Source organism: Pocillopora verrucosa, chromosome 8 (assembly GCF_036669915.1).
Source record: "Pocillopora verrucosa isolate sample1 chromosome 8, ASM3666991v2, whole genome shotgun sequence".
NCBI lineage: Eukaryota > Metazoa > Cnidaria > Anthozoa > Scleractinia > Pocilloporidae > Pocillopora > Pocillopora verrucosa.
The window spans coordinates 10,645,979-10,673,623 of record NC_089319.1 but is presented as its reverse complement, the minus strand read 5'-3'; the positions used below and the strand labels follow the sequence as shown (position 1 = coordinate 10,673,623).

Genomic DNA, 27,645 nt, shown 5'->3' with positions numbered 1-27,645 from the left:
CTACAAGACAAAAGCTGTCAAAAGTGTCAAACCATCAAAGTTCAAAAACCATCAAAGTTCACAATCTGCGATAGTTTACAAACTAAAATAGTTCGGCAGGTCGATTTTAACGCTTTTGCCCCAAGTTTTTAATACAGAATCTTCAAGTGAAATGTTCAGTGAACTTCAGCCGAATTATGGCTCATAAAAAACACGCGAGTTTTTTCACATGACAAGGTAGAAAACAAACTGTTCAAGGCGAGTGTTTTTTAAATGAACGACAGCTGAATTCACCGGAACATGAAGATCGCTCGGGATGACAGCGCCGCAAAACTCGGCTGCAGTGACTGAAGTGACTTTCTACTCAACGTATCGGAAAGGATATCAGAGCGAGCTCTTATTTTTTCACTCGAAGGCCGGCCGATGTAGTTTCTGAGGCTTGCTTTACTGTAATGACCGGAGATCGCCATGCTAAGCGAGCCGCGATGGACTTCAGCATGATCATATTTGCTCAGACACCGTCATGATTAGTATGAATTTTAACAGATATGTCAGTTTGATTATATTTTTCATAATTTCTGCTTTGTTCTGTTTTGTTTTTGAACTTTGAACTTTATATACTATACGAGTGTTAGCTGTGTTTGATTTTTATTACCGTTCGTAAGCTTGCAATCTAACTGAGCGTGAAAATCTTTAAAACTCGGAATGTCTATTTTGTTTTTCCTTTGAGAATTTTCGTATCTGCTCACGTTTTAATAATGTAAATTACGGCGCCTGATGTGTTTACAAACCTTTGTTTGGTTCTTCTGTTGCTACTTGCCGGCTCGCTTGTTCCGAAATTTCACTTTCAATTATCGGAAAAAAGCTAAAAAGAAGTCCCGGAAAAGCTCGAACATAGTACAATTTGGCAGATGGCGTGACAGCTTTGGCTCAGCTCTATGCTCTATACTCTCATAGAGCACGCTCTTTCAACCAATGACAGCGCGCGTTATATCCGAACTTTATTATAAATGTGTGTAGGGTATTGTATGTAAGGTATAGGACATAATATGTATTGAGGAAATAATATGTGCCCATACATGACATACTTACCCACATTATAAACAAACTCCGCTGTGCAACTCCATGCTCAGAACATGGCCTCGTGCACAAGTTCGCTTTTTCGTCCATTTCAATCCATGCAGATGATCAGTGCCGAATTCCGTCATGGCATAAATATAGTGAGCTGTATGCAAAGTAAATACCTTCGCTCAGGTATGGGTGACTTCGCTGTAATCATTCAGATCACACATAGCTAACCGGTGTTGCAAAGGTATATGGTAGTAAGGCTTTAATCCTTTCTACCCAACATCGATATTCATATTCTCCATACTCTCCAATAAACATTTTCTTTGTTACTGACAAGGAGAATTCATTTAACAATCAAAGCTACCTCATTCCCTTTATTCTCAAGATCTTAATGAATTGTAAGTGGATGGGAGAGGAGATATGATTTACTTTTTGGAGGTTGAGACCATGTTGAAGGAGTCATTCAAGTTTTTCAAGTTCTTAAAAAAGACCTGTGAACTCTCAAGACCTAGTGCACTGTCTTGGAAACATTTTTATTAATTTTATGACTCTATAAGTAGCATGTATTTCACTTGGATCTGCTGAAGCTACTTATTAAAAGCCCCCACGTGGGCATTGCTAGAGGGTTAGGGATTGGGGTTACAGCTGGTACAGTAAGGTGAGGTGCATAACTATGAAGACAAAACATTTGATGTATCCAATTTCTGTAAATTGCTAGTGCTTTATGTAGCCAGTGCCATTAGAAGTACTACACATTCCTTACCCTTATTTTGATTTTTGGTTCTTTTTAAATCATAAACTTGATATACATTCCTTTTTGTGGCTATTGCCTCCTATAGGAGGTGAAGCCACATATGTTGTAGAGATGATGACATATGACGAGGTTTGATCTGCACATCAAGAAAAATTTAAAGAAAGTTTTATCAATTAGAAGAGAGAGCATTTTACCATTTCAATCAGCAACTAATGGCCAAAAGAGCCGCTAAATTTACAAGGCAAGCAAGGTCCAAAATACAATACCTTGAGTTTAATGGAGTAATCCTATTTGATTGAATGATGGAACAGCACAATGGCAGAATATACAATAAGGCTGAATGCCTCGTTGGATAAACAAAAGTCTCACTTCAATAGAATTGCAATGAAATAAGAAAATGAATGATTATTAACAAGCAAAATTAAAATAAGTATAGTTAAAACATTATCAGAGCCAAGAGGATAGACTGATAGAGGAACAGTGAAGTTCTTGAGATAGCTATCATTACTATTACTATTGTTATCATCATTTTTAGTATTATTATTATTGGTATGATTATCTTTTACCATTTAGTTATTGGTTGAGTGTCAATTGGTTGCTATGTTCTTCGGTCATCTTCCTTTTATGGAATAGGGCACTCATAAATATGTGGGATGTGGCAGGTTTTCTGTTTTCCATGTGAGACAAATCTTCTGTTACACTACCTTCTGGCATAATTATACAACTTGTAATTCTTTTCAATGCTATAAAAATTGTGCCATGTCAGTAGCCACATGTGGTCTTAAAATTGCCTATTTTTAAGGTAGTTGTCACCTTGCTGCCAAGTTACCGGTTGTACATGACAATGGCTTTAGCTGTGAGTGGCCTGAAAAGCACAGATTTAAAATGGCAAAGTTTCTTAAAGTAATGGAATGGATCATCAAAGACAATCTATCAGGGTCTGTCAAAATCTTTCAACCAATGGAACCACCTTATGAAGTTGTTACACGTGTTCACAACTGTGACTATGTAGATGGTTTTATCTCAGGAAGCATTCCTCCAAAAGAAATGAGGAAAACTGGCTTTCACTGGTCAGAGGGCCTTGTGAGAAGATGTTTACTTGAAGTAGGTAGGAATTTGTGTTAAAATTAAGTATGTGCATGGATTAGGGTGCTGAAGTAACAAACAGAGTTTTGCAGGGGGAGACTTGCCCCTGATCCAGAGACCCTCACCAATAAGATAGTGAATACTATGTTTGACCAAAATGAAACTCCTTATATCCTCAGCACAGTTAGTATTACTCTTTCCCCCTTCCCAAATTCCAGTAACAGATCTAGGGGGAGGGTCGAGGGATTTTTGACTTCTTGTCTGACACCAACAGTCTTGCAACAAAAGAATCACATGATACAAGTGTTTTAAATTAACTTCTCTTGCGAGGAGAGACAGCCCGCAGAATAGTTCAGTATTCTAATTTGAATTAATTTTGAATTTGCCATTGCCTTATATGTGTTTGGATAAGTTTGTCAAATACATATTTATTTAATATTAGTAAAAAAAAAATAATTTGACCTTTTTACAAAAAAAAAATAGGTGGCACCATGCTTGCTGCCAGGCTAGCAATGGAGTATGGACTAGCATGCAGTACTGCAGGTGGAACACACCATGCTTTTCCCAGCCATGGTTCAGGTTTCTGCATGTTGAATGATCTTGCTGTCACTGCTAAGGACATGATTGATAGTCAAGTTGTTGATAAAATCCTCATTGTTGACCTGGATGTTCACCAGGTAATTTAGTAGAAGGTATTGACCCTCTACCTCTCATGAGTGACCAAGACATAATTTCTCCTTACACTACCTATACAATATTAAGCAGACAAGAGATGAGAGTGAAGAAAATATCAACAAGGGAATTAGTAGTTGATCCAATGCCAAATTCTCCAAACTAACATTATGAGAATTGTATGGCAGACAGTAAGGAGATTTACCAATAAGATCTTGGGAATGAAAGGGTTAACATGTGAATTCTCCTCACAGTTTCCATACTTTATTTGCTGAGAAGCAGATAAGAGTTAACAAATAGATCAACTGGAGGTTTGTTTTCTGGATAGAACACCAAAATTATAGTAATGATTTACTCAGAACATTATATCAGTCAGAATGGAGAACTATGTATCAGCTCTTAGAAATGAAAAAGATAAAGACAGCTGTGTAGTAATTTCACAGAGCCTGGCATTCAGTAAATCAAAGTGAGGCCTGTATATATGTCAATTTAGGTTTGAAAGTTAATCCACTGAATGATGCTATCCTCTACAGGGAGACGGCACAGCCTTTATCTTCAAAGACAATGATTGCATATTTACATTTTCCATGCACTGCGAGAAAAACTTTCCACTCAGGAAACAACAAAGTGATTTAGATGTTGGTTTAGACTGTGGCTTGAATGATGAGCAGTATCTGAGGGTGGTAATGGATTATTTACCATGGCTCATGGACACTTTTAAACCTGATCTGATACTGTATGATGCTGGAGTGGACCCACATCAAGATGATGTGCTTGGTAAACTGTGTCTCACAGATCAAGGTACTGGATGGGGACAGGGGAGGTTGAGGGTGGAAACCACAGGGGTCAGAGGTGGGTGAAGAACAAGAGATGTGCTCCGGAGAAAAGGGTTAGGAAGTGGTAACTTAAAAGGGTGTGAAAGGACCAAAAAAAGCCAAGTTACGAACATTCTTTAATTATTTATCTGCACTGTGTCGCCATGAAAAGTGGGTGACATAGGTGTGGGAGATGCAAGAGAGTGGTGCAGGGAAGTTCTTACCCCCTCTCCGCCCTTACATCCTTACCCATGGTACAAAGGATCTGGTAATAAAGGGGCAAGGTCATGATTCGTTTATCTTACAAACTTAGAAATTTCTTAAATTATCAAAATGAAAATGGCCCGATTAAAAAAGATTCACTTACTAATGAATCATCACTCTACAGGGTTGTTGGATCGTGACGTAGCCGTAATAGAAATAGCTCTTAACAGAGGGATCCCATGTGCGACTGTCATTGGTGGAGGGTACGATGACGACATAGAAGTTCTTGGAAGGCGTCACTCAATCATTCATAGAGCAGCAGTCAAGGTGAGAGTTGACACATGATCCAAGCATGAGATGATAGGACAGTTTTCAATTGAATGTCGAAAAACAAAACCAAGGTAATCACAACAGACAGTCACATCAAAGGTTTGCATGGCTTGAATCGACTTTACGCGTGAAACGAATTGACTTCTGCTTGTATCAAAACGACTTGTATCGAAACGACTTTGTATCGAAACAACCGGATACCGCATTATCGTTAGCCAACGAAAACTCAAAAGAAAAACCAAGCAAGTTGTCAAACGCGCGGGAAAACGCGGGCGACCATGTCACCATTGGTTTCCATTTTGCGTGTGATTGGTTTAGAGAATGGCACGAGTCTCTTTTTTAGACCAATCAAAAAGCAAAACTAAAAAGCAAAACCAAAGCAAAGCAAAACAAGAAGACTTAAAACTTCAGGCATCGACGGAATTTGGAACCGTACCTTCTAGACATTAGGAAGGTGCTACAACCAACTGAGCGACGAAGCCTCATGTTGGGAGCGAGGCAACTTTTGCACCTTGACTTCATGTTGACTTCCTCACTGGTAGGTAGTCGAAACGTCAATCCTTAACAACAGAGCTTTCACTACCCTTAATTGCGCAGTGACATATTACGACTAGCTAATATGCCCTGTTCTCGCCTAATAACCCTCATCCAATACAGTGCGACCAACTTTTACGCTTTACCCTCGCCTAATTATGCTCAAATGACACAGTACGACCAGCTTACACGCCATAATCTCGCCCAAGTTCAATCCACACCACTTTGATTTTAAGCTCTCTAACAGCCTTGGCGTGTATATTGAATCTTATACCAGCTTTGCTTGGTTAAATTTTCTCTAAGGTTTGGAACGACAAGAAACCCTAAACAGAACGAAAATCAAGTTGAACCGGAAGAATTAAACAGAAGTACTCAAGACCATGTCAAGTTGCTCTCAGTCGAAGAAAGCAATATCCAAATGGATTCCTTAACCTCCGGGTACAACTCAGCCAGGAATGGGGCCAGTAATTCACGGACAAACAAGATTTCAAGAATTACCTTTACTTTGGTAACTGAGAAAAGAGAAAAAATGACGAAAAAGGTTAACGTAAGACTTGACAACCATTGCTTTTGTGTATGAATTTTTCCACCCGAATCTGCAGACCACTTCCTTGGATTTTAACTTATGCCTCTGTTACGTCTCATGACTAAAGTAATGCCATCCACCATGTCTCTCATGTACTTCATACTTCATTTAATAATGTGTGTTTCGGTGGAATGCTGTTAGAGAAGACATTTTCGGATGCCTATCATACAGAAAATGATTTTCCGCTTATGGTCAATCATGGACATTTCCCGCCATCTTGGAAATGAACGATATAACTTTTTTGAAACATTGCTGGTAAATTTTTAATCGCTTTTTTAAGAAAAGAAAAATATGTATATATATTCGGGGTCATGAGACCTATGCAAGAAGTCAGAGAAGGGCTCGGTTCTTGTGAGCGGGAAAAAATTGAAAGGGACATATTTAATCACGTACTCAGGACCTACCGTGTGACTGTAACTGAAGTGTAGGGACCTTACAAGTGCTTGGCCGTGAAAGGTCTGGGTACAAGACTAGTATATATTTTTTGGGGGGTTATTTCTTAGTTGATAGGCCTATACCCGTAAGGGCATTCAAGCCACTCAGTCAATCTACTAGCCCACAACTTCTTGGAAGGGGAAGGGGTGTGGGGGTCTTGCAAACGGAGGATTTTTAATCGAGATCTAATAGTACTAAGTTGACAGTAAAAGAGAACGAAAAGCAGAATGCATTTCAAAACACAACGCAGAAGGTCAAAGAGAACGATAACTACTGGTTATGAATATTGTTTCGATAATATGTTATTTATAATCAGATTCCTTTACAAGGAACAAACAGGCCACTAAAATCGCCTCGCCCGTAATTTATTTCCTTGAAGCTCAACTGATAGCGATGACCAACAAGTATTAAGGGGGCACTGATTAAAGTCACTACTTACACTGGTTCAGCGTCACTACCCTTTTCGATGAATTGATTTTTTTTCGGTGTTTGATTTTTGCAACTGTTTAAATGGCAGTTAACCTGCTGGAATCAATTTGCCATTGAGTGAGTCCATTTAACACATATGTCATTTGTAACGTCAGCCATGTTGATTTAGGTAGACGACATGGCCAGAGTCCAAGTGAACCTCGCTGAGCTTTTTATAGATTCGAGCCATTGCCGACATTACTCTGTCTTCCATAAGGATACATGTATTTTGCACTTTAAATCATACGTCAACAGTGCAGATAAACACTATTTTCAATAAAACAAGCTTGCATTTGGCAAATTTATTACTACTTACGCAACTATTTACGAAGGGCATGTCGCATTAAGTTGGATAAGTGGATAAGAACTTTTACAGCGCACGACGAGACTGAATGCGATACAAGCGAGAAATTTTACTAGTTAAATGTTAATATTTACATGTTTCAACAAGGATTACTTCACAGAAACTGGTTTTCTGTGGAACCCTACAATAACGTAAAGATAGGTACGCGAAAAGAATGTGGATATCCACACGTTTGGGGTCCTTGTTATACAGCCTTAAAATTATTGGTCAGTGCTATCAACATTATCTACGACTACGATTTGCTGTTCCAAAATCCTAGGATATTCAACTTGATAATTATAACAGCCATTAAATGTAAGTTCAAGCAATATCACAGCTAATGAAATAACCTAGGAATGGGGCTTACTACCAATTTATCTACCCCATTAATTTCCACTGAACAGCATGCAAATTTTTGTGCTACGCGCTGCACTGGCATAAATAGGGAAGGTCCACAGGGTTTATAATCACACCGTTTCCAAACCTGGGCTGGTTTACCAAATGTCCTTGGTCACAATCAGTTTTGTACCACCACACAGCTGCAAATGCATGCTGACGGAATTCTCCATTGACCTGTGCACTGAGTAGAAGTTGATTATTCCTAGGCTTCTAGGCGCGGAGGTATCAATAGAACCATCATCAGCGCTCCAAGAGGCTATAATTCGAGCTGATCTCAAGTTACGGTAGTTTGATCCAAACTTTTCAGTGCCAAGTAGGACATTTGAAAACTTGCGTGCAACACTTGAAGGAAGTTCAATTTCTTCCCTGGGATACAATATCTTCTAGCATTCAATAACTACCCTCAGTTCATCTGGATCCAATACAAAATGCTTGAATGAGAAGACTTGCAAGTGTGAGGTCACTCCACCGAAAGTCCCCCAAATTCAAGCAATAGGCACTGTTAAATAGTTTGGTGGCCTTTTCAACAACTAAGCTTTCAGATAAATCATGGCTTTCTTTGGTAAAAAATGGCAAAAAATTTTTTTGGAATTCACTTGGAAATTTTATGTCCCAGACGAACCGTCCAACTAGACCACCACCCCAACATGAGTGCCCGGACGTTGTGTCATTTTTTTTTTTATCTTGGATTAGAACATCACACTGTGCTAGAAAATGTAACAGCAAAGAATAATTTATTTCATCTTTCGTAACTTTCTCTTGCCCTCAAAGTTGTATTTATAAAGGTAATAAGACCGAGTGGAGTCCAATTCGGTCTGTAATCATACGAGTGATTAACAAAATCGGACGACCGCGAAGCCGTCCGATCTGTTCATTACTTGAGCAATAGTGAAAATAAGGCCTGTACCAGTAGAGCACTGCACCCGTATCGCAGAGGTCGTGGGTTCAAATCCCCTACCGGCCTGAATTTTTTTAGGCCTTAATTTTACTACTGCTCAAGCAATGTTCATTACTGCGAAGATCGCTTTCATATTCACGTCTTTATCCGTAGTTCACCCATATGATCTTCATACATTTACAGTCATTTATTCATCACTTCACGGATTTATAAATGAAATGGTGGGCGTGGCATAGTAATCACTATTATCCTGTGAATGTTATGGGGAAATCACATCAAAAAGTTCTAGGGACGGTCTCGGAAAGTAACCGAAAATATTTTCCCAAAACTTTAGGATTTCCTCTCTTTGAATAAGGCCTTGTAGCTGAGAGAATTTTAAACGCTTAACTCTAGCCGTCTTTTACGGAGAGAGCTCTAAATTAAGTTCCATTGGTTAAATTATGTTAAATGGAGGATTTTCCCAGACAGTTCCCAAAACTGTTTGACGGGTTTTTGAGCGCTCTGAAGATAACCGGTCGGAGAATATTATAGGAAAAACACTGTTTCCAGCCACCTAAAGCTAATGAGAGCTGGTAACACTATTGCATAACATTCAGAGTCAGTAGAGTTAGTATCGTAAAGAGGTCCAATAGTTGTTAAAATATGTTGACGGATTGGTAACATCTACCGTGACATTACTTGAAATCATTTTAAGTTTGAACAAATCCCCATAAACTTCTTTGAAATTTTTGGTTTGTGATAACTTTTAAGTAGGAAGCAATAATAGAAATAACGAAGAACACTAAACAGATGAACTGAAAATCCTTCTCTCGAGCTGAATATAATTTAAGTATTAACAATGTTTCAGTGCTATCTTGTGCAATTTACGACCTCAACTCAAGCTTTTTCTACTATCTCTTTTTCAACCACATCAAAATGAGGAGGTCTCTAAAATAATAAGGACCCCTTCCCCCTTCTCCTAGGAGAGTAAGAACCCGGAGGCCCAGTGAAACATTAGGCCAAACCGAGCTTTCCTCTCTGACCGAAAAACCAATAGCATTTACCTCGCTGAGAACATATGGGTTCATAGCTCAGCGGCTGGCAGGATGTGTGTGGGAAGCATGGTTTCGAGTCCCATCGAAGCGTAAATCTCTTAAGACTTCTTATAGCAGTAGCTTTCGACCTTACTCAAACTTCAAAATCATCAATTAGGCTTGCACATCTAAGCATCGTACAAGATTATTTCAATATAAGGGACTGGTGAACTTAATGTATCATAGATCGGTTCTCAGTTTCACCCTACATATTAAAGCAGAGGCGTATTTGTCCTCACGTGCTGCTTTCTGAGCTAGCACTTTACGTGAGATAAGATTCGTCTTATATACATTTAACAACCACTCGTTTCTTTACGAATCGAAGCAGAAGTGGGGAAAATTCCTTATGATCAAGAAACAAAAGATAATACTATTGATTGATGACTTCCATTTTACAATACAACATTACAGTTACCTGCGACAACGGAGAAGAATAACAAGTGTGCCATATTGGTTACCATCTTGTCGTCATGTCTTGTGACGCAGAGGCTGAACAAGCTGACTCCCTATGAGTACTGTAGCTTTTTGCGGAGGCCATCATCGAAACGACGGTATCCTTGCCTAAATTTTTGGTTAAAATCGAGATGGGAGGCATGAACAGGCGTAGAACTTTCAAAAATGACCAGCGCTTTCTTTAGCGTGTGCAGGTGAGAGAAAATCATGAAAAACAAGTTCAAAATTTGCAATTCAGATCGGAAAGAAGTCTCTCTTTGACCTTTCGGGATCGCGTGAAAACCAACCAGGGAGAAATTTTCTTTATCAATAAAACAGGTCAAAATATTTTTGTTTTCCTGAAGTGATCACACTTAAGAATGGTTGTAAGATTTTAAACCAAAGCTTTCTTAACTGATATCAGAAAACGACTCCTCGGTAGTTTCTCAATCTTGTTCCCGGTCTAAGAAGACAAATAAAGAATTGGATTCGAGCTTACCTAGTTCAAACAGTGTAAGAACTGTGTAGTTTGCAAAAGATAGCTAGCTTATCGTCTTCTTAAGTTTGTATGCCCTTCTCCTTGCTAGTGTTACTCATTTGAGAGTATCTTTGAGGTAGACTAGGAATTTTGCCCTGTGTACATATTTCTTTGTCACTTGAATTTTCGTCTCAGGCCGAAAGTTCACTAAAAAGGCGTCTCCAGCGTTAAAAGAAAGGATCAGAATCAAGGAACATGTTGCATTTTGCTTTAGCTCAATGATAGACCATCGGGGCGCCGAATCCGAAGTACCAATTGCGACCCTTCTACAAAATTCAAACTTATCGATGGATAGATAAAGTAATATGTACTTGGACTATAGAATCGTATTTTTTAAAGTTTATTATTCGATTCCATGAATTTCTTTTTGAATAAACCAAGCAGTGTTTGAAATGAAATAAACTATATTTAGCGCCTAACTAATATCTGGGAGACACAGGTTCGAATCCCGTCAAAGTCTGAATATTCAGGTTTCTTTGCTGCAATTTCTTCAACCCTATGAAACCTAGGAGGTAATCACTGACACGTAATTTTCCTTACAATATTAGCCCTGAATCAAAGAATAAAGGAAATGATAACCAAAACGAATTCCCCTCGTTAGCACCTTAGGAATGTATAGAGAACAGAATGGAGGATAGACATATTGATGTCGAGTACAGGGTGAATTGCAGCTCACCCTTTAATCTGAATGCAGTTTTTTATTTCACTCCCAGGTCACCGACATTATGGGCCGGTTATTTATTCGAGGTTTAACTCAAACCACGGTTTTTATACAATCAGTGGGCCTCAGACTTTGTCTATAAGAGGGTTGATTTAATTAAATAAACAGAGATTATTCAATGAAAAGTGCGCACGAACGAGTTGTGATACATTGCAACGAATGAATAAAAATCGTTCAAGCACTTTCCATAGTATGATGTTTTTATTTCATCCATACAGTTATTTTTTCCTATTAACCGACACATTTCAAAGATTGGAAGCCATTTTGTTGCCCTATACTGCGAAGTTCTATCGTTCGTGTCTCAAATTGGACGAACAATGTATTTTCACTCTCGTTCGTTCAGTATGCATGAAATAAATGTTAGCTCTCGGCCTTCTTGACGCTGCTAACAATAATAAATGTTCACATGAAAGGTTCAGCTAAATTGAGGATTGTTAAGGACAGCAAAACTTTGTTTAAATAATCAGATCATATATTTGAGACGACTTTTTTACGAGTGAAATTTATTCAACAGGCGTTCTAGTGAGTATTAGGCAGCAGTGACTGTCATAATCTAAGTAAAAATTGTTTGAAGCGCATTTGTCAAATTTCAAATTACAATTGCATTGCTGGATAAACACGCGGCCCATTGAGACTTTGAAACATAATTAAGTATTCTTAGCTTCTAGAAACATTAGTCTACCCTAGCCACCCACAAAATCCTAACGAAAAGAATGTTTATTGCTGTTGTTGTCGTTTTTTTTTTCGTGTTGGGATAGCTGATTTGTCTGAATAACTTAAAATTTATCCGCGAAGTTTTAAGCAACGATTGATAACAATAAACCAATAGAGTAATGTAAGTGAGCCGAATTAATTTCACGACCATCTAAATTGTCCACACTTCCGCGAACTTTATACTAATTTCTTATCATTAGTCAGAACTGGCCTGCCAGATCCGGCGGTCAATTTACAATAATACCTATACTTCCTAGAACTGCTAAGCTAGTTGAGTCACTCCGTCAATGTTACGTTTTATTCTGAACGAATTTTGATTTATAAAAAAGATTGACCATCGAAGAGAAAGAAAGTTCGTGTTTAAATTGATGCATCTGACTGGAGGCAGCGACAAATGAAAACAAGTACCCTTAACTCTTAGTCGTGAGTAGAGGAGCGCATTTCAATAGTCCATTTCACAGTTGTGTGCTTGGTTGCCAAGCCTTTGAACAGGAGTGAGTTGTTATGATACACACGTTGCTGCTTTTCAAATGCAAATTACTCTGTTATCATGCGAACTTGATACTGGTGTCAAGCACAACGAGGTCACCTTCAGCCTCACTCCAAAGCAAAGGCTTGGCAACTAAGTACACAACTGTAAAATGGCCTATTGAGTGTCCTAAAACCAAAAAAAATAGGAAACAAAACTACCAATCACAACAAAGGAAAATATCATGAGCAGTCAATGAGACTCAAAGTAGCGCAAACAGGTTGAAGCGCGATTGACTATAACTTGCGATTGGTTCTAGTTTTGAATTTGATTGGTTGAGAAAGTGGAGCGAGATTTCTGCGCCAATCACACAGCGAAGTAAAGCAAAACCAAAGCAATTGATAACTTCTCTTAGAGTTAACGTTCTAAAAAACCAAAAGGTACTCTCTCGCATTAATATTAACTAAGATAACTACATCTGAGAAGCAAAAATCCAAAAAGCATATACACCGCAAATTCTCTGCCATGAGAACGTAAGGAACAAGCCTTCTTCGTTACATTCACGCACAAGTTAGAGAACACACAATTCAGTATGTTATCTCTCAGCACCGTTTGAACAGCACATTTGTAGAGCTTACTTTCCACGCAACAATTTTTGCTAGTAAAGAGAGTTGCTCCAGTAGCAACAGCTTCGTGTAACTAGCGATACACTTTCCGAACTGTTATTCCACATCTCTCTACCGTACTCTTGGCTGTAGATTCTGTCCTCCTAGCTTGCAGAAATCTCTGGTGAAGGGAATGCAGTTCAAGTACTCACAGCCATTGCAACCGGAATCCTGACTGATGTAAAACACCAAAAATCCTACCACGAACAACGTAATGACCAATACTAAACTCACGATTATCTGGATCCGCTTTCGCCTTCGGTCAAACTGGCCGAACGACACATACGGAAGGAAAATAAAAGCCAGCAGAAGCCCAAACAAGAAACCAATCATGTGGGCAAAGTTGTCGACGTAAGGCAGTAGGCCTATTATTAAGAGAAGCAAAACTAGTCCACACAGTTTAAAGAGAGCTGTGAAAGGCCGCGCTATGATCTGCCAGCTCTGTAAAAGCTCAACAAACAGACAGGCGATGATTCCAAAGATGGAGCCTGATGGGCCAACCTGCAGATGAAATAAAAAATAATTTGAAGAATAACTGGATATGAACATGAACAGAAAAAGAAACTTGCAGGGAAAGATGAATAAAGAGGTCAGCGGAATGATTAAAACGCAGACAGATTGGTAGACGGACTACGGAAAAAAGGAAGGACGGAATGGTTTCACTCGTATTTATTTCTTTTAAGTACTGGGGAAATACTATTAGGAAACAACACAGACAGATAATCAAACGGACAATAGGCAGACAGGTAACTCTTAACAGTGACTGTAAATATTCGCGAGTGTTAACGCTGCGTTTCATTTTCCAGCTCGTTCGCTAGACCCGTCTGATCGAGTAAGAGCCTGCAGCGGTTTACAATTGAAATTGAAAAAAAATTACCCGTAAAGTGCTGATAAAAAACACACCAACAACAAAAGTCAATTACCTCAGCTTGATACGGTAAAAGAATTGCACTGTATAAATATCCACCAATACCGCTAAAGATATAAATGATTGACAAGCGGAGCCAGCCTGCCATTTTTTCCATATCGCGCATTATAGTGATGTGAAAGACTAGGGTGCACGCAAGATGGATTACCCTGCAACAAATGATCAAGTTCATTGCGATTATTAATAAATTCATTTGCAGAAATTACGGAGCTTAGGGTTAGGGGTTACTGTTAACAATATCTGGTCAAAATTTTCTCTTTAGTTAGAGGAAGCAGGTATTTCTAATTAGCCAGAAAAAGAAAATGATAAATTAATTGAAAAAACTTAAAAAACAAGAGCGAGATACGGCTGAAAAAATGTTTTTATGGGAACTTGCACTGAAGAGTGCTGGCCTCCAACAGAGTGATGACGTTTAACGCGGGCTTTCGTCGCATTTTGTTAACATCGCGTCTTGCATTGCACAACAAAAGGGAATTTCTCGCACATTTCGCAAAACGCCGAGAAATAAGAGTCTTCACGCAAGATGGATCACTCTTCCTCCGATGGATCACCCCACGCGAATTTCAAAGGAGTTCTTCGTCATGAGACTTGCCAAGTTGATGGGCGGCAAAACCGGATTGACACGCACTTAAACGAGGTGCGAAAACTGTGATTATCTTTAGAGGCCAAAAACTCGAGGTTTGGAGGGGGGGGGGAAGGGCAGAGTAATGTGGCAAATAAGGGTGGGAGGCTGAAGATGGATGAGAAATGAAGCTAGTGGCTACGAGATGGCTTCGATGATCAATCAGAATGACTCACTAAACGTCTCCCGGAAAAATTTACAATCCAGAAGATTCTACACCCAGTTGTATAAATGGGTACCAGTGAACTGCCAGTGAAGGCTGAAGAAACGCTGAGGAAGGGGGGGGGGGGGAAGGGAGGAGGGGAGGGAGGGAGGGAGGAGGAGAAAGTAAACCGCAGTGGAATGGCAACCCATTAGGTATACTCCGAGTCGTTGCATGCTAAGCTCCGGCTAATGCTTCAGTAGAGGCAGGGTTACCTGTGAGAGAAGACGTTCCCACTATAGAGGCGCTCGATAAGAGAGGTTTCATAAGATAATAACAGAGAACCGTTACATTTAATGTGATTAGCTTACCCTGCATGAGCAAATATTGCCATCCATAGGCGATACACTTGGTCAGGTGTTTCCTTCCGATGGAAATTCAACATTCCACAAGTGTCCCTCAAACAGTCCACCTGAAAAAAAAAAACTTGTTATGATAAAGTGCAAGGACAAATGTCTACAACTTTTAACACATTAGGAGCTCAGTTGCCCGGAAAACTGCGAATAATAATAGTTTACAGAGCTCGTGGATCTCACTTTCTCATTTTGAATCTTGTCTCAATAATACACCTACACTGCTTTGGTTTTGTTTCACCACGCTCTGTAACGAATAGCAGGTTTAGTTGCAAAACTAAATTCCGAAAATTTGTAACTCATGATCTCGTCAGCACTTCAGGCCGATGAATTGCAATCACTTCGAGTTCTAATTAGGATATTTTCTTTCAGACTGGCCGTTGTCGATACTTTTTACTCTGATGCTAGAGTCATCCATCGAAATCGCTCCACAGGCTCGAATTGTCGGTGCCTACGTCTATTCTTAATGGTCTTTAGGTTCACGTCAAGGTAACACGAAATTTCGGTCCTGTAAAAACATCGTACATATAACTCTTGAGTAACGAGGCCTAGGCCTCCATACGTTTGTGTTATCCCAGATTCTTTTTCAAGGCACGCCTTTGAACATCAGTTACCTGGGAACAAAGCGTAAGGATATTTCTCGTGAAAATCTTGCCACCGGACAAAAGTCACATCCTCGTCCCCGGCTGACCAAGTCGACCAGATGGCTTCGTTACCCATACAACAGGGCGACCATGGATTTCACACGTCATATGTGGGTATTCGCCGGGTGACAGATTAGACTTTTCTTTCTTACAAACCTGTTGTAGATAAATAGTCGCTTTATGGAAGACTGTTGGTTTAACACTAAAACTAAAGAAAGAAACCGGCTCACGAGCCAGATGGACCATCATGCCCAGGCGCACCCCAGGTTGAGATGCAATTCTGCGTCAGGTAACCCACCTTTCCCCTCCGCCGTTTAAAAAAACGAGGGGACAAAACTTGTAAGGGACAAAATTTGCTTGTGTGGATGACTTTACAAGGACCCTTACAAGGGAAGTTGAGAAAGGTTTAAGAAAAATTAAAATTCCAACAAGTTTTTCTTTGCTAAGGTCAAAAGTGAGCAATTTAGTCCTTGACATTACACTTCCAAGCAAAACTTGAAAATTTGTAACATTTTAAAATTTGCAGCCATGAAAATTTCTAGTTGAAAGACACACGTTAATACATAGGCCAGTACTTACGGCCAATTGGTGATATCTTTATCCCACTCATCAGGAACAACGGACGGAGGATCTAGACACGTGCTGTAACACAATAACAAGCCAAACAATAAACAGAAAACTCTTTATCGACACTTGGCCCCATCGACATGTTCTCATTTACTTGGAGACAACCCTTCCTCTGAACTTTACGGAGTGTTCATAATGAGTTGTGAGTTCCAACAGCTACCCCCCCCCCCCCCCCCCTCACCAGTCCTCTCCGCTGACCTGAAAACAGACTGGCTCCGAGTAGGCTCGTGTAGGCGAGCCAAAGGGTTTAAATGAGAAAAAAGTTGTCCCGCCTGACAAGGTTACCCTACCTGCCAAGGCGAGACAACTGGGCTGGGCCCTTACTCCCGCAGTAGTTACACGTACAAAATAATTTTAGGCTTCAGATACTCACTCGGGGTCTTGTCCACAAACAACTCTTGTATTGTTATTGGATTTGGAATACTTGTAAAAATAGGCAAAGGTTCTCTGAGGGAAAACGTCAAACGAAAGAGAAATATTTAAGAGGAGCAAAAGAGACCATTACCCATGCACTACAAGAGTTCCAGTATCCACCCCTGAAGGAGGAACGTAAATGGATACTGGCAAACTTAAATAGGAACCTAACGAAAGGCTTTCAGGGAATGTGTGATAGATTGCCATCCAATTCAGGGATGGTGGCAGTTTGACAAATAAATTTCATGTTTGCTGTTTGTTTTGTTCAGTAATATATCACAATGACATCAAAATGTGGTGTGTACAAAAACATGGCACACAACACACAGCCGTGAGTATCACTGATGTCCTCACCACATTTTGACATCTACCGTGATTTATTACTGTACAGAAACACAGCAACAGGGAATCTATTTCTTTTATATCATAGAAGAGCAAAATGTTGCTAATAGTAACATCATCATAGATCACAAGTAAGAACCAATCTAAATGTATAAACAATTCAGCTTTTCACATAAAGTGCTAGTTAATTCATACTACAGAAACAAGAGAAGCTCCAGTAGCTATGTTTTGCAAGTTGGTCTTTCATGCAGACTTTAACCCCATTACTACCATGGGTGACCAAGACAGAATTTCTCCCTAAAATATCAATAAAATATCAACCAGATTAGTGATGAGAACAAAAAAAATATCACTTTGGGGATAATTAGTTGATTCAATATTAAATTCTCTGAATTAACATTATAAGAATTGTATGGGTGATGGTAGGGAGAACTACAAATTTGATCTAGGAGTTGAAGGGTTAAGGGAGACATAACTTACCGAACACTCTTTCTGCGTTGTTGTTATACAACCAGAATCATCATATTTCACACAACAACCACCTCACTCTCATTTCTTTTCTCCTCTGACAACTTTTCTTGCAGCCTCTTATCCCATCGCATACATGGTGCAAACTTTGCTCCCATTTTGATCAAACCTGCCTGTTAAACAACATTTAATGACAACTATTTACAAGGCAAAATCTTTGCAGTACTGTATAAAATACAATAAATGAAGAAAAAAAAACATTCATGAAGAATTTACTGATTAGTAGTGTGAATTTTTTTTGCACTAGTTTATTTTTATCTATCTTAGCATCCAAAGAAACAATAAAGAGGATGAAAAACATAGAAAGAAAAAATGGAGACTGGAATGACAGAACTAAAAACCAAGCCTTAAGTAGACTGTATGTACAAAGTATTGTAAATAAAATAATCTTCTAATGCCATTTATGAACTTTTTGCATGTCATATATGAATTTCGTAGTGGGCCTCCTTCACCACTGAGTGTCTGTAGCTTCAGTGGTAGAGCATCTGAAGGTCTGGGGTTCAATTCCTCATGAGGACTCAGACTCTTTTTTTTGTCCCATGCTTGTGATAAGATGAAAAACCTCTCTCTATAGTTCTTTACCGAGCTAAACATAATCATTTTTCACTGCCACAGCTGCAGTTGTTTGGTTGCATCACCTCACCCTTTGACCCTTACAAGTGATTAACATCTACTTTCTCATCACAATATCACCCCAGAAGTCCCAAGAATAAGGGAAATGATCACCAACTATTGAGGCTCAAAATTTTTCAACAAATTCTCCTTGTCAGCACCTTCGGAAATGTATATAGAACAGTATGGAGAATATGTACACTAATGTAAGGGTGTAAAGCTGGGAAATGAGGCAAAAGCGAAATTTAAAAAGAAGGGGGAAATGTTCAAATTTTTTATTTCTACTTGACAAAACTATAAAAAAATGAAGCTACTTATAGAAAGATGAGATCTCATAATGACTCAGATAATATTTATACCTGATCAGGACCAATCCAGAAGTTGTCAGGAATAATTCTTGCCACATATTCTGGTACAAGTGTTCCCATCTGACTTCTGTCAATCTGTGATAAATATTCAACATCTTACCAATTACACAGGCACTGAAGGAGGATGATTTTTAAAATAATACATGATTCATTACTCTGTTCTGAGTGCATTTGGGAACATATTGGTGGTATTGAGCCAGTTCTAGCAGAAAATATTGATCATTACCATCTGTTATTCCTGCATACCATAGTTAGTGGTTCAAACTTTTTTCAGTTTGTAGAAGTTTTGAGACCAGTTTGATATTTAATTTTCCTTTTTCTCACAATCCTTACCAAACTAAGCATGAAGACAACTAAACAAGTGAAAACCAAGAGAAATTTATCACCACAAAATATTCATCTATCAAAACTGTTCCATGAAAAAACAAATTTTTAAACAAACTGACCAGTCTTTTTTCTTCTGTCTCTGTAAATCCAATGGGAGCAAATCCATAAACTGATAACCCAACAATAAGTACAATCACTTGTACAAATGAGATCCAATAGGTGAAATAAGGCCTGGAGGAGATAAAATTACAAGGATGGTTGAAATGCAAGCTGAGGTTATAGATATGCTGTCTAGAGCACTGAGAAGGAGCCTTCACTAAGCCTGCTTCTACCTAAAGCAATGATATTATCTTTATTTAAACACAAATCAGCTGGCTAAAGTGCATTCTCATCTGGGTGTATGATAGCTCTTACCCACAATGATTTCACTTACTGAAAATTTGTCTACAAGCCTAATTTGCACTAAACTTTCATGAATCTGTGCCTCTTTCTTGTTGTTTTATGAGAGCCTATTTGAGCAGTGTTAAGAATGGTGTGGGGCAGTACATCTTGTTTAAGAAAATTTGGTTTATGAGCTATTTGAAGTCAAAATCTTCCAATATTCAGAGTCCTCTAAACTTAAAATGAAAAATAAATACAATCAACCATAGTTAAATGCTACTACGGATCACCAGCTTTTGGGGAGTGGGGATGGGGGTTGGGTAATTCTGAACAGCACACTAATTATTACACACCAAGCACAGTCAGCAGAATTAAATTTGGAAGCTGAACAAAAAGACCAGAGAAGTTTCAAATTTGTGTTGTAAGCATGGTGTGTACAAAGGCAATGAAGATTACTGAGATACAAGTAACTTTAAACAGTAGTAACCTGCTGGGAAAACTTTTTTCAACCAGTTACCATTTCAATTCTGTCACAAATTTGTTCCTATAAATGCAACATTTCCTACCTGTGATCTGACAGGTTTTCAATCTGCTTTTTAACAGTGCTTGTCAAACGTTTACGCTTTATTGTTCTGTTTAACCATCTACCAACCATTCCCTTCCCATATTGACGACGGTTAGCATTTGTAGCACGGGGTCGCTGTGAATCCTTTGTCCTCGAGTGCTGCGAACTGGTGGCCTTTGGAGAACAAAAGTCAATCTTAAGAATTGAGCCACAATTGAACTGAAAGCTCATAAGCATTTATTTTGTAATCATTGACCTCAAAAAACTCACATAGGAGGCCCTTCAACTTCATCTTTAGCTTCTTTTGCTGGAACAGCAGGCCTCTCTTCCTCTTGAATTTCTGGTAAAAATCCTGGTCTTTCAATTCTTCGTCTTGGCCTCTCCGACGAAAAGTCAAAGAACACTTCGTCATCAATGGAGGGGCGATCAAATCTCTAGGATTAATTATGCAAACTATTAATTCTAATAATGGCATTTGTTATAAAAACCCTTGGTCATCATTTATGTGCAACAAACATAAACCTTTAATTCCCAGAGTTGATGAACATGCAACTTCTCCTAACAATATTATTAGACTGAATGCTATTCAGCAAATGCAATGAGAATGGCAAAATGATTCAGACTGTTATACTGATATTTCTCTTTCCAACATCCATACAATATCAAGCAGACAAGTGACAAGAAAAAAGAGAAATACCAATTAGGGATTTACTGATTCAAAACAAATTTCTCCAGACTGACACGATAAGAATTGTATGGCAGACAGTAAGGAGAACTACTATTGAGGTCTGAGAGTTAAAGAGTTGATGTAAAAGGTTAATGTGGACTACAGTCTGGGGCAGCACTCATTCAAGGTAAGAAAATGTAAATAAATAACAAAGAAAAATAAAGAACACTACTCTATCACTTAATGAAAATGAAAAGTGTATTGTATATGATATGGGATAGGGCTGTGCAAAGTTTCAGGAGAAAGGCAATGAGTGGTATATCTGGTTTTAGTAAGTCTTAATCAAGCCCTAATAATCCTTGGTCCTAAGTCAACCCTCTTTCTGAAAACTCTAGGAATCAAAAAGTCCCTCTGGGGTTAGAGGCTCATTAAAATATCTTACAGTACGGTCTAGCTCACCAGGGCTCAGTGGAAGAGTATTTGAGTGCCAAATCTGAAGGCATGTGGCCCAATTTTTCATAGGGACTCAGAATTCACACTTGTGATGTGACAAAAAAATCTCACTTTATCTTACAGTATCCTAAAGGGATACCCCATCCTCTGGGGATTATTACATATTCATCAAGTTATCTTCTTTTGGAACCGAGCAATGTAAAAAATTTTCTTCAGAGAGTATAGACTCACAGTAACAGGAACTGCACTGTCAACTTCATCCATTTCTGACTGCGACATGACAGCTGGTGAGAAGCTCCGCCCAGCCTCAAGCAATGTGCTGACCGGTTGAGATTTTCGTCTGGGGATTTAAAGCTCTGTAAAGAATAAATAAATCCTACATCAATAATCTTTAGCTGATGGAATGGGGAGAAATCCAGTCCAAAGAACTAAAACTGCTTAAGTGTTATTCAACAAACTGACATGCTCAAATGACAATTAGCCAATGCACTTCTGTCATGTTGGCCTACAAAAATACATAGCGATAAAACAGTCAGTTGCTCACTGCATAGTCAGCTTGTGTTGGCCAAACTTATCATTGGCTGAGGCGATACGTGGATCTCATTAGTTATCACTCAATTCCTAAAAGCACAAACCAAGACTACACAGCTTCAAGTTTGGTTTTAAGGAGGATTAATTCAAGAACACACCATTGTTTAACTCTTTAACTCCCATAAGTGACCAAGACACAATTTCTCCTTACAATATCAATGCAATGCAAACAAACAAGTGATGAGAATAAAGACAAATATTAATTAGGGGATTGTTAGTTGATCCTATTCCTAATTCTCCTAACTAACATCACAAGAACTGTATGGTAGACAGTAAGGAGAATTGCTGATGAGATCTTAGGAGTTAAATGGTTAGGAAAAATTTTGGAAAGGATTCTCCTATGAATTTGAAGATATCACACTAGATAACAGCAAGGTGAATGACCCATGCAATATTATTTTTTAGAGCCAAAATTTCTTCAACTTCAGCTAATAAACCAACCCTTGGTCTTAAAACTCTCTCTAATGTTTTTATACTTCTCAGTTCTATTCCTTCCAATCATAAGCTGTTAGCATATCATACATTTACTAACACCTTGCTATATACACAATAACAACTGCACTTAACTTAATTGTTGTTCACTCATTTGTTTTGATCTATTTGACAAATTGCCATTCTTTGTGTTTTCATATGGATTTGTTTTACATTTTTTTCAAGTACAGTATATCTAATGATGACTTCTGCTCAGATTGTCAAAATGTTAGTCACCACTATTGACAACATTCCTCCTGAGGACTACACTTACACCCATAATGAGAATACACACTAAAATATTAGCCCTGGGTTCAAACCATAGATGGTGGTATATCTTAACATAATTTGAACAGAATTTCTTTACTTGAAAGAATGCCTACATGTTAACAGAAAGTTGTGTCATGTTGTAAATTTTTAGTGTTTAAATATCCTTGAATAAGCTCATAGATGCACAATGGATCAAAAGTGTTTATCAAGTCATATCTGATATACATCATGTTTGCATCAACAACATTGTTATTTTACCGGAAAAGATGTTGAAATGATAAGGAGTATTTGCACTCCTTTTTATTCTTATACTCTGCTCTAATCATCTAATCTAATCTATTTATCAAATGTTCGAAAGTTCACAATGAAACCAAAGCAAGGAAGCATTAAAAAAAGAAGTTTACCCCAGTATCCTCTTTCATTTTCTTCATCCTCTTCCACGCCATTGTTGCCACTGACTCACGTCGGCTCAATGTTCGCACAAGATCAGGATCAGGTTGAGGTGCACTCTGATAGCTACTGATGCTTCCTGTACCACTGGGCACTTTGAGTGACCGACGAGGAACAGCATCCACAACATCCCCTGATTCCTCATTGAGAGCACCATACCGTTTATGGTAGTGCCGCATTTTTCTCTGAGTCCACTTCCTTCGTAGTTGGTCATGTTGTTCGTCACAATCTCCCAGGCCAAAAAAGTCCTCAGTACCTTTAATGATTTTTCTGTGGAAGGTAATTAAGATAAACCAAATGTAAATTTTTCCATCACTGTAAATGGAATGGTAACGGTGATAACAAGGTAATTAATGAATCAAGTTAGAGGTCTATATTTTTGACCAAGGGCTCTTTTTATGAAGTCCAGGTAACTAAACAGGCCCATAAAGCTGATCTGTTTTCATTCAAGATGATGGTTTTAAAAGTTTTGAAAGCTGCACAATAAACCTATTAGTTAAAGAAACAGAATAGAATGGTTAGGTTGCCACAACCTGCTTCTTTACTCTTTGTATCTTTATTTCAAAATGGGCCTGTTTAGTTACCTAGTTACCTAGGGCCTGTTTAGTTACCTAGACTTTTGAGAAATGGACCTCAGGACTAACAGGTGAAGGGTAGGAGGGGTACTAGGGTACACTGCATAATTTGGCTCAAGAGGTATGGGCTGAACATCTTGAAATAGCCTGGACAGGTATGGTTTTCAAGGTCTTGAATCCTAACCTGAGTATGTCAATCAACCTACTCAGTTTTTTGAACAGGGTGTCTCTCCAGACCCATAAAATTGAACAGGGAGTGAATCTTGGTCATTCATGGTCTTTATATTATATACATATACTATACCAACAATTTCTTTAATTTTATATTTAAATATTTTGTATAATTAAGCAGAAAGTGACTCCCATTATTTCACTATGCAACAATATATAAAAATATTTTTCCTTGAACAGGATAGGAAAATAATAGCTTATGTCTTAAACAGAGTCACACAGAGCACATCCAGTCCAAACTTTCATTTTCTGTACCCTAACTCCTCTTCTTTACCATGCTTTAGTACAGAGGGTAACCAGGGAGGGGAAGGGAGGGATGGTCCTAATCCTATTTTATGCTTGTCACGTATACCAAGAACAGCATTTTACATGTTATGAATATGAAAGAGAAAACTGACTTCAAATCTATCTTCTTGTGCACCAAGTCTAAGAGAAATCTTAATGTTTTCATGAGAGGACAGAATAAATTAAGCGGTCACATATAATTCAGGACACAAATCACGCCTTGTTCATAAATTCCTGAAACTTGCTTGCCATTCTGTAAAATTCTCTCATCATATATTATTTTTGGCCTGAATCATGAGTCATGTATGAAAACCTTCTTACGTTTTCTAGCAAAGAAAACTAGACACAAGCCTCAATACAAAGCAATCTGGAGTGTTAATATTTCCCAAGAACACAACACAAGGCCAGAAAATAAATGTTTCAATTTAGAAATCAGCAAGTTAGGCTGTGGAAAATCAGCCAAGCTCATACGCAACACCTGCCAAGCTCAACAGATATTCCTGCTAGCTGAGCATATCAATATTTACTGCTAATGACTTCCACTGTTAATTTGCATTATATCAATTTTAAAATCAATTTCATTGAATAAAGCATTTTATATTATGAGGGAAATGATGTAATTAACTAATACAGCAGAAATAAACAGAGAAGAATGAAAGAACATCATAAGAAAGTTCTCAGATGCTGTAAAATAACTCTAAAGCCTTAACACATGCTCCAAAGAAGATCAACATCTCATCATCACTTAATGCATAGCTGAACATGTTATACAAATAGTACTGACTGTAATCGTAGAACAATTACTGCAGCAATTAGCCCGAGTTCACGGAAAAATGTCATTTGATAATTAGCTACTATTTAGCACCCCCTGAGACCCGATGAAGAATGCTCTTATCACGTACTCTCCTCGCATAATAAAAAAAAAACAAAACACTAGGAGCAGTTTAAAAAAACATTTTACTGATTGAAATCTGAACCTCAAATCTTTGCTAAAAGCAAAATCCTACCTCTTTCCCCGCTTGAGAGTGTTAGATATACTCGCTATACTTGGCCTGGCTGACATTCTAGGAATGCTTATACTATCTAAACTGGGTCTTGCAGACGCTGGCTCTTGGAAATACTGAATAAATTCTGGATAACATTCTTCTTTATCCAAATCATTGAAGTTTACGTGCTGTTGGGTGTAAAAGACACCCGAACTAATCGAACCACGAGAGCCGCCAGAGGAAGCCATTTTACCAAGTAAATACACTGACTTGGAGCTTATAAATTTCGCTGTGTTCAATATTCCCACAGATATTAGTTTTCTCGAGCTTAAATCAATGTATGCGTTGATATTGGATGGCAAAAGTATACACAGGCCGAAAACATGACAGCGCGAACAAAAACAAAGATGATGACAAAATTACATTGAAAATAATAGTTTAAGTTATAAACAAATCTAACATCTAGTTCGTTAATGTGAATACATCTTGTTCGTTAATGTGAATACAACTTTCGTTTGATAAATAATAACGATGTTTTCGGCACAAAATCATGTAACCGGAAATGAGAAAGAGCCTAAATATAAGAACAGTGTTCCATATATGTTAATGCATGCTATATCTCAGTTCCTCGAACAATACGAAGAAAATTCAGCAGATACAAATAAAAATATCAGCAGTGAATTTCATACGCACTTTTTGAGTGTCTTTACCCGGGTCAGCTTGCTAGGATTCGTCTCACTCTCTGCTACAGCCGGGAGGAAAAGTTCGGATTCCGCTGGACTTGGTAATGCACTGCCGTCTTCCGTTTTGCTAGTCTGTCTGGTAACACATCGAGTCAACAGCCTTCAAATTCAAACAAGCAACGGCATAAGGTTTATCATCCATAATTTGCCAAGAACAGGTTTTACTTCCTGTAAACTAAAATTATTAACATAGATTCGATCGCTGCTTAATTCAATTTGTACTTTGGATGGGCCATAAGCGTCCAAGGTGACGCTCTTCAACAAAGCACAATATTTATTTCTGGTAAGCTAATATGTGTTTGATGGAGATCAAAACAAGTTAAGACGTGAATTTCAAACCCGGTTAATGGTAACAGCCTGAAATAATTACCCCTGATTTCCTCGATCGTGTTTCGTTACTTCGCTATCGCCCTTGTTCTCTCCTTCGTATTTCTGACCACTCTCAAGGTCCGAATGCCTTCGACTGTAAAACGGGTTACAAAACGCTGTTCTTTCATTCTCTTCGCTGTCTTGCCTCTGAACCGTTGTAGGTTGGTAAGCACCTGCCATGGCTGGCTTTGCAACCCAAACGAATCAAGACAAAGATGTAGTTTTATCGATTTTTCTGTCGTTCGAAGCAAGAAAAATGCTTACTTTTCAGCAGTTACAACTCTGAGAGGTCTGGTTCCGAATAAACCTGCCTATCCGCGCCTGCAAAGATTACAGTACAAAAGGGAGTGGCAGCTAGGGGGAACACCCCTGATCGACGAAATCATCTGTGACATAGGAAAGCAGATTTCAAGATAAATGCTATAGCGACTTTCTTAAAATGCATATAGAATTTCTGCTGAGTAGTGGTCGCAGTTTCTCAAAGGGAAACCTTTTCAGCTCTACTGACGTGTGATCGCTTTCAGATTCCTGTGTCACTCCCAAAATTATTTAATATCATTCCTCTACCAATTTAGGATCTTCTTGCCGGTGATATTGACCTAATTTCAGATTTTCCGCATGAAACTTTGAGGGGAGATTCCAGGAGGAATATGACGAAAAAATCATACAATTTTAATAAAATCAACTAAGACATACTGAAAGTCTGGAAAGAACAATGAAGACTTGATGAAAACAATTGTAGGTATATTTTAGAGTAATCGGTTTAGCGATTAAGAAACAAATATTAATATTTCAATGAATATTCGATTGATTACTGCAAAAACGTTTTTCTCCTGGTATGAGAGGAACAGGTCACATCAGTATAAAAAAGACATGGTTGTCCATCAAATCGTACATCCAACCTGATTGTCACGCGACTCTCGACTCATTCTGGCTATCTGCCCACGGAATACAATCGTGTTAGGATGCTAACAGAAAATGACTGAGTCGCGTGATAAGATAAAATCACGAAAGGCCCTTAGTAGCTCGACTGTCCCTTTACCTCGCAATTGATAATAATAATGATAATAATAAAACTTTATTTAAACACGATAAATATTTAAAGTCAGAGGCTTGTGGGGTCGTATTACAACAAAATTGTTTTTTTATATGAATTAATATAACATATCTTTTGTATCTTCGCACCTTCATTGCTGTAACTCACGTCTTATTGATCTACAAAAGACTTCAAAACGCCACAGCAAGAGTGATTTTTCAGATTACGAAATTTCACCACGTCACACCGGCTCTCGTCTACCTACTGTGGCTCTCTGCATCACTGAATGCTAACCTCTTTAAATAAAGGCCTGTTCTTACATAAACTGAACGCTATGCTTGGTCGATTCTTACTAATTGAGAGCACTCTAAAGAAGGGTTTTTGGACCATGTCCTGTTTAGAGCTGTACCCTCGTACGTATG

The 27,645-nt window shown here is 38.4% G+C and overlaps 2 protein-coding genes across 3 annotated transcripts; one reads left to right on the top strand and one right to left on the bottom strand.

Moving 5' to 3' along the window:
* The first annotated feature begins 1,118 nt into the window (after positions 1-1,118).
* LOC131778939 (uncharacterized protein SYNPCC7002_A1628) lies at positions 1,119-7,329 on the top strand. Of its 2 annotated transcripts, XM_066171586.1 has the most exons (7): positions 1,119-1,233; positions 2,604-2,909; positions 3,371-3,564; positions 4,093-4,360; positions 4,763-4,905; positions 5,746-5,781; positions 5,818-7,329. In XM_066171586.1, the coding sequence occupies exons 1-6, from the start codon at positions 1,158-1,160 to the stop codon at positions 5,767-5,769; spliced, it is 1,011 nt and encodes a 336-aa protein (XP_066027683.1). In that variant the 5' UTR covers positions 1,119-1,157; the 3' UTR covers positions 5,770-5,781; positions 5,818-7,329. The 2 variants fall into 2 exon arrangements, with proteins under 2 accessions (XP_066027683.1, XP_058951406.2); XM_059095423.2 differs by having other exon boundaries at positions 1,121-1,233; positions 2,608-2,909; positions 5,746-7,321.
* A 4,456-nt stretch (positions 7,330-11,785) lies between these two features.
* On the bottom strand, positions 11,786-26,475 carry LOC131778960 (inactive rhomboid protein 1). The gene is given in 20 exon segments (XM_066171064.1): positions 11,786-13,684; positions 14,107-14,260; positions 15,247-15,347; positions 15,903-15,923; positions 15,925-16,019; positions 16,022-16,088; positions 16,508-16,574; positions 16,933-17,006; positions 17,796-17,857; positions 17,860-17,956; positions 18,815-18,898; positions 19,270-19,381; positions 20,098-20,236; positions 20,239-20,270; positions 20,367-20,530; positions 21,448-21,557; positions 21,560-21,572; positions 22,953-23,268; positions 25,769-25,918; positions 26,189-26,475. Coding segments are annotated over 20 exon segments (2,466 nt in total). The 5' UTR covers positions 26,368-26,475; the 3' UTR covers positions 11,786-13,255.
* Positions 26,476-27,645: the final 1,170 nt, after the last annotated feature.

Coding starts and splice junctions, on each gene's coding strand:
- LOC131778939 (XM_066171586.1), top strand. CDS start 1,158: ATGCAGATGATCAGTGCCGAATTCCGTCATGGCATAAATATAGTGAGC. Junction 2,910..3,370: donor AAGATGTTTACTTGAAGTAG/GTAGGAATTTGT, acceptor AAAAAAAAATAG/GTGGCACCATGCTTGCTGCC. Junction 4,906..5,745: donor TTCATAGAGCAGCAGTCAAG/GTGAGAGTTGAC, acceptor ATTTTCTCTAAG/GTTTGGAACGACAAGAAACC.